This window comes from Vanellus vanellus (assembly GCF_965231255.1).
Source record: "Vanellus vanellus genome assembly, chromosome: 12".
NCBI lineage: Eukaryota > Metazoa > Chordata > Aves > Charadriiformes > Charadriidae > Vanellus > Vanellus vanellus.
The window spans coordinates 12,074,428-12,083,661 of record NC_138917.1 but is presented as its reverse complement, the minus strand read 5'-3'; the positions used below and the strand labels follow the sequence as shown (position 1 = coordinate 12,083,661).

General features: G+C 63.1%; 2 protein-coding genes across 2 annotated transcripts; both read left to right on the top strand.

Moving 5' to 3' along the window:
* The first annotated feature begins 203 nt into the window (after positions 1 to 203).
* Positions 204 to 3,945, top strand: DHODH (dihydroorotate dehydrogenase (quinone)). The gene is made up of 9 exons (XM_082489478.1): positions 204 to 226; positions 468 to 671; positions 1,082 to 1,281; positions 1,506 to 1,588; positions 2,134 to 2,321; positions 2,754 to 2,867; positions 3,221 to 3,374; positions 3,448 to 3,607; positions 3,754 to 3,945. The coding sequence occupies exons 1-9, from the start codon at positions 209 to 211 to the stop codon at positions 3,806 to 3,808; spliced, it is 1,176 nt and encodes a 391-aa protein (XP_082345604.1). The 5' UTR covers positions 204 to 208; the 3' UTR covers positions 3,809 to 3,945.
* Positions 3,946 to 6,811: 2,866 nt separating this feature from the next.
* On the top strand, positions 6,812 to 8,787 carry LOC309676831 (haptoglobin-like). The gene is made up of 5 exons (XM_082489479.1): positions 6,812 to 6,885; positions 7,110 to 7,171; positions 7,342 to 7,443; positions 7,708 to 7,782; positions 7,987 to 8,787. Exons 1-5 carry the CDS (start codon positions 6,875 to 6,877, stop codon positions 8,748 to 8,750), a joined length of 1,014 nt encoding a protein of 337 aa, XP_082345605.1. The 5' UTR covers positions 6,812 to 6,874; the 3' UTR covers positions 8,751 to 8,787.
* The last annotated feature ends 447 nt before the right edge of the window (positions 8,788 to 9,234 follow it).

The window sequence follows — 9,234 nt, the reverse complement described above, 5'->3', positions numbered from 1 at the left end:
CGCCCGGGACCGGGCTCCCCCTCTGACCCCGCCCTTCGTCCCCCCATGGGCGGGGTCAGGGCGGTCTCCCTCGAGGCCCCGCCCCTTTGTTGCGTCCCGGCAGCCCGCCCCGAGTCCTGCTGCCCCTCTATTGGCTGGGAGGGCCCGGCCTCCGCCAATCATCGTGTCGGGCTCCCGGAAGTGCCCTTCCACGTGTCGGGCTGAGCAGATGGCGGCGCCGCTGCGCGTGAGCGCCCGGCGGGGTCTGGGGCGGTCCGGGGGTCCTGGGGGCGGCGGGAGGAGTTGGGGGCGGCCAGGCGAGGTGTGCTCGGGGGGTCCCGAGGCGGGGTCGGGCTTGGCCGGGGGCGGCTGGGGCTGGAGCGGGCAGCACTGGGGCGGGGAGCGGTATGTGGTGTGGGCGGGGCGGGGTGCCGGTGCCGGGATGGGATGGGATGGGATGCGGTCGCGGAGCTGACCCTCTCGTGCAGGGGCGGCTGCGGGCGCTGGCGGCGGCGCTGGGCGGCTGCGGGCTGCTGCTGGGCTCGGCGCTGGCGGCGGGCGACGAGCGGCTCTACGCGGCGGCGGTGATGCCCGCGCTCCGGGCCATTCCTCCCGAGGCCGCCCACGGCCTGGCCCTGCGCGCGGCCGCATTCGGGCTGCTGCCCCCTGCCCGTCCCGACGGCCCCGCGCTGGTACGGCTCTGTGGCGGGGGAGACCGGGGGTGGGGTGGGGTGGCCAGGGCAGAGGGTGGTGGCTGGGGAGATAGCAGGGCCTGGGGGGGTGGGCAGGCGGCCGGGTCTCGGGGTGACTCCAGACCTGTCGCTGTCCATGGGGGGAGATGAGCTCTGCCCGCCGGTGGAGGTGCCCAGCAGGGCTCCTGGGGTGGCCCGGGGTGTAGGAGATGGCCCTGGCAGGAGCCATGGGTCCCCTGGGGCAGGCAGCTGGTGAGGACACGCTGTGGGGCAGAAGGGATGGAGGGGAGGGGGCTGGCACTGCTCCTGTGGGGGCTGGAGGGAGGCCCTGGCTGTGGCTCCTGGTGTCGGTGGGCTCTGGCCCTCCTGGCTCCTGGCTGCCAGTGTGTGACCCAGCACCTGCCCCACAGGAGGTGCGAGTCCTCGGCCAGCGGTTCTGCAACCCGGTGGGCCTGGCAGCTGGCTTCGACAAGCAGGGCGAGGCTGTGGACGGGCTGTACAAGATGGGTTTTGGCTTTGTGGAAGTAGGGACTGTCACACCCAAGCCCCAGGAAGGGAATCCCAGACCCAGGGTCTTCCGGCTGGTGGAGGACGAGGCAGTCATTAACAGGTGGGATCTGAGGGTGGCTGCTCTGCGGTGTCCCAGACTGTTCACCCAGAGGGAAGGCATTTATTTGGGTAGTCACGGCTCTGTGGTCTGTGTTGTGGTGGCTCTTGGGTTGGATGTGATGAGCAGAGCTGCAGAGACCATATGTCTCCCCCATGTTTCTCCTGTGTCCTGCTTAGGGCTTGTGGACACCAGCCCAGCCCTGAACCCCGTCTGTTCTCATGCAGGTATGGATTCAACAGCCACGGCCATGCTGCAGTGGAGCGCAGGCTGCGGGCCCGCCAGGAGAAGCAGCTCAGGCTCACTGGTGGTGAGACAAGCTTATAAGCTTTTGCTCTTGGTGCCTGAAGTGCAGGTTTGGGAGTCTCCAAGGTAGCTATATGCTGGGAAATGTGTGTAACGCCGGTGAACAGGCACGGGAAGGCCCTGGCCAGAGCAAGGTGTACTCCAACAGCAGGAACCCTCTTGGGGCTGTATCTTCTCCCCCTTGGGACTGTGACCTGGTGCCTTTCTCCTGCCATTTTCTCTGTAATAGAGGCTGTGCTTGCTGTTTTGGGCAGGACGTGTCTGCTGAGATTAGCCAAACCCAATAGGGCCCCAGCTGGGCAGTTTGTGAGGGCAGCCTCCACCAGGTGGCCAGCCTGGAGGCTGCGGTACTTGGGGGGTGCTGACTGGGGCGGCTGTGGTGATGCGCCTGTGGCTGCAGGACAGTCCCAGGCCCACCCTCATGAGACATGTGGGCTGCATATCCCTGTCTTGTTTTCAGCTGGTCCTGGGGTCTCCTTTGTCAGGCACTCTGGCCCCTTATGTGACAGTTGGTCCTGCTGCTCTGGCTCAGCTGTGTCTGTGTTCCAGCGGGGATGCCCCTTGGAGTCAACCTGGGCAAGAACAAGAGCTCTACTGACGCTGCAGCTGACTACGTGGCTGGGGTCCAGACGCTGGGCCCTTTGGCTGACTACCTGGTTGTGAATGTGTCCAGCCCGAACACTCCAGGGCTGCGGGACCTGCAGGGCAAGGCTGAGCTGCAGGACCTGCTGACCAAGGTAGGTGATCCTCACAACCAGCCTGGACCACACCTGCAGCACTGGATGCATCCCATCCCCTGACAGCACCTGCTCTGCTCCAGCACAGGGAGCAGCGTGGTGGCTCCCCGGAGTGGTGGGCAGAGCCACTGAGATGTCCTCTGATCAGCTGCTGGTGTGGGGTTTGCCAGGGTACTGTACTCCAGCAAAGGGCATGTGAGCAGTGAGGCATTGCCCTCTGCTCCTGCAAGGGGGCGGCCAGCAGGCCCTGTGCAGGCTGTGTGCCCCAGGCCCTGTGTCATAGGGTGCACATCCCATTGGTGGTGCCACGTAGGGAGAGCAGGGCCTGTCCCTCTGCTGCCTGTGGCGGTGGGCGCACGCGTCTCCCCGGTCCGGGGCAGGAGGTGTTCCCCCACCACGCGCTGCTTTGTGTCCCCACACACCCCCATGCAGGTGCTGGCAGAGAGGGACGCTCTGCCCTGCGAGCGCAAGCCAGCCGTGCTGGTGAAGATTGCTCCTGACCTCACTGCGCAGGACAAGCAGGACATTGCTAGTGTCATCTGCGAGGTGAGGAGGCAGGAAGGGGAGGCTGGCGAGAAGCTGGGCTGGTGTGCCTCCTGCCTCACCTCACACAGCACGGGGGCAGGACCACGGTGCTCCTGGCAAGTCACCTCTCTGAAGGGACAGGTGGACCTGCAGCTCTGGCTGCTGTAGGGACTGTGTCCTGGGTAGCTCTGAGTCTGTGAGGTCCCGTGTGCATCACCCAGACCTTGGGGACGGTCCAGGCAGTGAGGGGCAGCTGCTTTGTCCTCGGGCACATTGCTGGGGCACTTGCCAGGGAGGTCCTGGCCTGGCAGCCTGAGGATGAGAGTGGGGGGCTGCTTGTGGCATCTGTGTCCTCATGCTGCTGCCCCCCTCAGCTAGGTGTGGACGGGCTGATTGTCAGCAACACCACAGTGAGCCGCCCTAGCAGCCTCCGGAGCACGCAGCGCACAGAGCCCGGGGGCCTCAGCGGGAAGCCCCTGCGGGAGCTCTCCACACAGACCATCAGGGAGATGTACTCCCTCACCCGAGGTAGGGGCATAGCAGGGCTTGGGGGCACCTGCTGGCATCACCCATGTTGTCCTGACCCTGCACCTGCCCACAGGCCAGGTGCCCATCATCGGGGTGGGTGGGGTGAGCAGTGGGCACGATGCCATGGAGAAGATCCGTGCTGGAGCCTCACTTGTGCAGATGTACACGGCGCTTGTGTACCACGGGCCGCCAGTGGTGGGGGCAGTGAAGCGGGAACTGGAGGAGCTGCTGAGGTGAGTGAGGGGCCAGGCACCTCCCCAGGGAGTCACCAGGCCCTGGGTGGCTCTGGGCAGACACGTGCTGGTGTATGAGCAGCAGTACCACAGGGCTGAGCCGCAGTGCCTAGCTGGCCCAACTGTCACATGCTATCCTTGGTTAGGGAGCAGGGGTTCAAGAACGTCATGGAGGCAGTTGGAGCAGATCACCGGTGCTGATATGCTGCAGAACCATGGTCTAGCCAGGAGGAGCTGTGGCCAAGCAGGGACAGGTCTGACGCTTCCAGTGCTGGGCAGGCTGGGATTGAGCCAAGGTCCTGGTCCCAGCACCCGAGAAGGGGCAGTGACAGGTGAAGCTGGGGCTGCGCTGGTGGGGAGCAGGGGAGGGGACCTCCACACTGCTGCCTTTGTCCAGGGCCATATTTTGGCTTTCATGTGGGTTGGGGTCCCCAGCAGAAACCAATGCTGGGTAAGGCTCTGCTGGATGGTGAGGAAGGCCTCTGAGGGGACAGCCCTGCAGGTTGTATGCAGTCCTGTGCCCTGGCTCCTGCTGCAGTGCTTCCCTGTGGAGGTCACACACCTTCCCTGGCATCACTGCCCAGAGCTGCAGACCAAGCTGTGTGCCAGGGACCCTGCAGCCTGTGCTGTCTGCTCTGGTTGGCACTTGGTCCTTCTGCACCAGAGCCTCTGCCGGAGGGTCTGCCCTCCCCGCCCTCCTCCCCTCTTCGCACGTGGTCCTGTAACAAACCTGCCAGCCCTGGGTCCTGCCCGAGTGTCAATAAATGTTTGGCTTGCCTGGTCCTGTGTGTTGCTCTGGAGTAACCCCTTGGGTCGGAGGGGCACAGCCCGGCTCTCTTCAGCCAAGTGGGATCAGCTCTCTTTATGCAGTTCCCACTCAGTGCATCTTTTCCCAGTGGTAGAAGCTGCAGGGTAGCTGGGCTCTGGGATGGATCTACGCAAAGTTCACCACGGCTCCCCTTGCAGAGACCTCTGCCTGAGGCTGGGTCCTTGGGAAGTGCTGGGCACCATTTCTTCCTTTTGCTGCTGGTATGTAGATCTTTGGAGACAGCTGCAGTTATGCCCTGTCACTTGTTTTGGAAAGGCCCTGTTCATGCTTCTGGAGGCTGTTGGTTTTGGCTTTGGGGCCTCTGGCATTGTCTGCTGCTTTGCTCTGGACTCCCTGTGGTTGTCTCGGGCTTTTCTTGAGCAAAACATCTTGACTTGGACACAATGTTCCATCTGCAACCTCTCGCACTCCACCCTGCAGCACAGGGTTGCATCACAGTGCTTCACCACACCTGTTTACAGGAGGAGGGAGACTGCTGACCCTGCTCTCAGTGGCCCTCAGCTCACATCAGGGCTGTCAGCCAGCTGCTCCCCTGCTTCCGCAGCCCTCTGCACCAGCCCGCTTCATTTCCTAGATTCTCTGCTTCAGACTGCTGGTGCTTTCTCCTGCTCTAACAGGGATGTGACCTGGTCCCTTGGCCAAGGTTTTGATGTGCTTTCTCTGGAGAGGGCCTGGAAGGCACTGGTTCTCCCAGTCTGAAGGTGGCTGTCACGCCTGTGGGATCGTGAGCTTGAGTTTCACCTTGTCCCAGAGGACTCTTGTCTGTGCTCTGCAGCTGATTTGTGACTGTGGTTGGAGACATTCAGTGCCATGCACTGCCATGGCAATCGCTGGCAGTGTTGGTCTCAGGCATGGTCCTGCGCTGCCGTAGCCCAGTGCGTGGGCTGCGGTCCATGCCCCATGGGCAGGCTGGGGCAGCTTCCCACACCTTCCTGCAGGTAGCCCCTTTATCTGAGCTAACCTCGAGGCTGCAGAGCGGGCACTGAGGCACAGTCGCGTGTCTTTTTTTCCCTGCCAGGGCATAGCAGTCTCCTGTGGAAGGACAACGTTGCTGCAGTGGGACAGTGCTGTCTAAGCCTGCTATCATCAAATGCCTCAGCGCCTTTCTAAGCACTGGTGTGGTTCATGGGTCGGAGCTGTCGAGTCTTGATGCATCCTGTGCTGGACTGTAGTCTTCTATGCTTCCAGTGTGGTTGCATGAGTATGACTGGTGCTGGGCCAGAGATGTCAAGCCCTGCATTGTTTAGGGGAACAGACGCCCCATGAGATGGGAAGAAGCTTGCACAGGATGGGAAAGCCCTCTTTGGAGTGTCTGGGGCCAGACACAGATGTCCCTGCTGAGCTTGAAGGACTGGAGCATCTGAGAGGCAGGAGGGGTGCTGGTGAGACCCCCAACAGGCCAGGCTTCGATGGCTCAGGGCTGGGTTTGGCCCCACATGCTCCAGACGGTTTTGGGATGGCCTCACTACAACGCTGACACCCTGGGATAGGTAAAAGGCTGGGGGCTGCTGCCCCTTGGTTGTGCTTCTGCTGGAAGCAGACTGCTCATCGGAGCCGGCTGATATGCTCTGTCCTGTGCCCTTACGGCTGGCCGGCCACGTCCAGCTGGGCACTGGCCAGCGATTGCTGCTGTGAGTTCCCGTAAGGCTGGGCTGGGCCGGGCCTTGGCCTCTGCTGACAAACAACCTGCACCCAAGGGGCCAGGGGCTGCCAGGACGTGGGGCTGGAACCCGCTGGGCGGGAAGGGGTGGGTTCTTGTGGGAAGAGGTCAGCTTGGTCGCAGTCCTTTGGAACCTGCAGTGAGCTGGCATGGGACATACTGCACCCCTCAGCCAGCTGGGCTGGTGCTGCCCAGGGCAGTGGTGACCCTGAGCCCCGCTGTGCCCCAGCTTTGCGGGGTGGCTGGCAGGGTGCGCCCCGGCTGTGGGCAGAGACAGGCACAGGGTGGGATGGCACTCAGCCCCTCTGCCCCGGCTTCACCTGCCAGAACTGGGGTGGCTGCCTGCACCCTGTGGGGCTGCCGGGTGCCCCCACAGGGACTGCTCTAGGTGGGGGCACAGAGCAGTTTTGCAGGGATCGGGGGGCTGGCTCTGCTTTCTCTGAACCTCAGCTGGTGTCACAGCGCCAGGGCACCAGTGTTTGCAGCCAGATCCCTCCCCGCATATTTGTAGCTGCAAAATCCCGGAAATTCTTGGCACCCTGGCTTCCCATGGGGGCTTGGCAGCCTTCCCAGGAGCTTCTGCCAGGCCGGCTGTGGGCCAGGTGGGGCTTTTTGTGCTCCTCCTGCTGGGAAAGGTGCTGGCTGCGTACAGCAGGGTCAGGAGGTCTAGAACACATGGGGCTGCACTAGGATGGGGGAGGTGGCAATAAAAGGGATCAGGAGGGAGCCCTGAACAGCATTGACCTGCAGAAGAAGGCTGCTGTGAGGAGAGGGAGCTATGAGCATGGGGTGAGCAACATCGATGTGTCCCTGCACATGCTTGGTGCTGTGTCTGTTGTGCTTGTCTGGCTGAGGACCTGGCCCTGCTGTGGGCTGTGGCAGGAATTGTGTCGGGACTGAAGTGCTCTGGGTCCCAACACTGCAGCCTCGTCCTCCACAGCAGCAGGGTCCAGGTATGGCCCAGGCGACCTCCAGGCTGTCTCTCTGCTGAGTGTGCCCTCTCTTCCCTGCAGACCTGCAGTGTTGCTGATTGCTGGCCTGGCCTGGACTGTGCTGGAGACTGCAACTGCCACTGGTACCTTCTAGGGCAAGGGTGGGAGCACTGAGGCTTGGTTGAAGCCAGGGGCAGCCTTGGCAGGGAGCAGGCATGGGGCAGGGAAGACAGGACTGGGGAGGGACCTGCCGGAGGTGGGGGCAATGTCCTGGGCTGGATCTTCTGGGAAGCTGAGCATCGTGTGTCTGCAGAGTGGAGCTGTGCAAAGCCTGCAGAGATTGAACATGGCTACGTGGAGCACCTGATCAAGTACCGCTGCGACCCATACTACCAGCTGCGTGGCTCTGGTGATGGTGAGTCACACAGCATGGGCACAGCACCCAGGGACGGGGCTTGTCCCTGGCTCCACGGGATGCATGGGGCTGCCCAAAGTCGGATGATATGCTGCCCTGTGCTCCCCCCCCCCCCCACTTCCTGGGGGGGTATGAGTAGCTACCCCTGCTCCCCCAAGCCCTGGGGAGGCACAAGTACTTCCTCGCCTCCCTGGCTGTGGGGTCCTTCCCTCCCTCCCCCCGGCCTTGCAGGGCAGGGGTGCTGACTCTGGTTTCCCTCCAAAGGCACATACAAGTGTGACGACGATCAAGCGTGGGTGAACCCTGAAGCTGGCAAGGAGGTACCTGTCTGCGAACCAGGTGAGAGCAGAGCAGCAGGGGCTGGGGCTGCGAGGGGCGGGGGGGGGGAGGCACTGTGAGCGGTCAGTCCGAGCAGCTAAAGGGCTGCAGGGGTTGCTCATAACCCCATCTTCAGTGCTGCTCCCTGGGGCTGCTGTGAGCTAGGAGGCATCTGGCGCATGTCAGCCTCAGAGGGCTCACCAGGGCCCTCTCTGCCCTATGCAGTGTGCGGGAAGCCGAAGAACCCCCCCAGGCAGATGCAGCGCATCATCGGGGGCCTGCTGGCTAGGAAGGGCAGCTTCCCTTGGCAGGGCCGGCTTGTGACCCGCCACAACCTCACTGTGGGAGCCACGCTCATTGATGACCAGTGGCTGCTGACCACGGGCAAGAATGTCTACCTGAACCACAGTGAGAATGCCAAGCCAGAGGAGATCGCCCCTACACTGCAGCTCTTCCTGGGCAGCCAGAAGGAGCCTGCCTTGGGCATCGAGCGTGTGGTGCTGCACCCTGGCTACCCAGAGGCAGTGGATCTGGCCCTGCTGAAGCTTAAGCAGAAGGTGGTCCTTGGAGAGGAGGTGATGCCCATCTGCCTGCCCCAGAAGGACTACGTGCACCCAGGGCGGGTGGGTTATGTCTCCGGCTGGGGCCGCGGCGCCACCTTTGCCTTTCCCAACATGCTGAAGTATGTTATGCTGCCTGTGGCAGAGGGTGAGAACTGCAGGCAGTACTACGAGGCACGGAATAAATCCTACTGGGTCCAACCCATCCTCAGCAATGACACTTTCTGTGTGGGCATGAGTGAGCTGCGGGAGGATACATGCTATGGGGATGCTGGCGGTGCCTTCGCCGTGCAGGACCCTGATGATGACACCTGGTACGCAGCTGGAATCCTCAGCTATGACAAGACCTGCACAGCCTCCAAGTATGGTGTATATGTCAATGTGCAGCGTGTCCTGGCCTGGATCAAGGAGACGGTGGCGGCCGGCTGAGGCGCGGCCGTGCTGGAATAAAACTGCCCCACACCCAGCTGCAGGCTCTGTCTGTCTCTCTGTGTGTGGTGCACTGCGGGGGGAGTGCACGTATGTGTCTGTGCAGGGGGGTGAGTGAGTGTGAGTCTGTGTGTGTGTGTGCGCGCGTGTGCCTCTCGGGGGGGAGGGGGGGGGTGTTGCCTGTGGGGTCTGTGCAGGGCTTCCCTTGGGAGGGTGGCCTTGTCTGCAGGGGCTGCCAGGGGCTTTGGGGTTCTCCCCCTTCCCCCTGTGTGTGTGTGCGTGTGCCTTTCTGCCGCCCCTTCCCCGTCTGTGCGTGGGTGTCTGTGGGGTTCTCCCCCTTCCCCCCCGTGTGTGTGGGTTGGTGTCTGTGGGGTTCTTCCCTTTCCCCCCCCCGTGTGTGTGGGGGGGTTCCCCCCCATCCCTCCCGTGTAGGTGCCTGTGGGGTACTTCCCCCCCGCCCCGTGTGTGTATGGGTGCCGGTGGG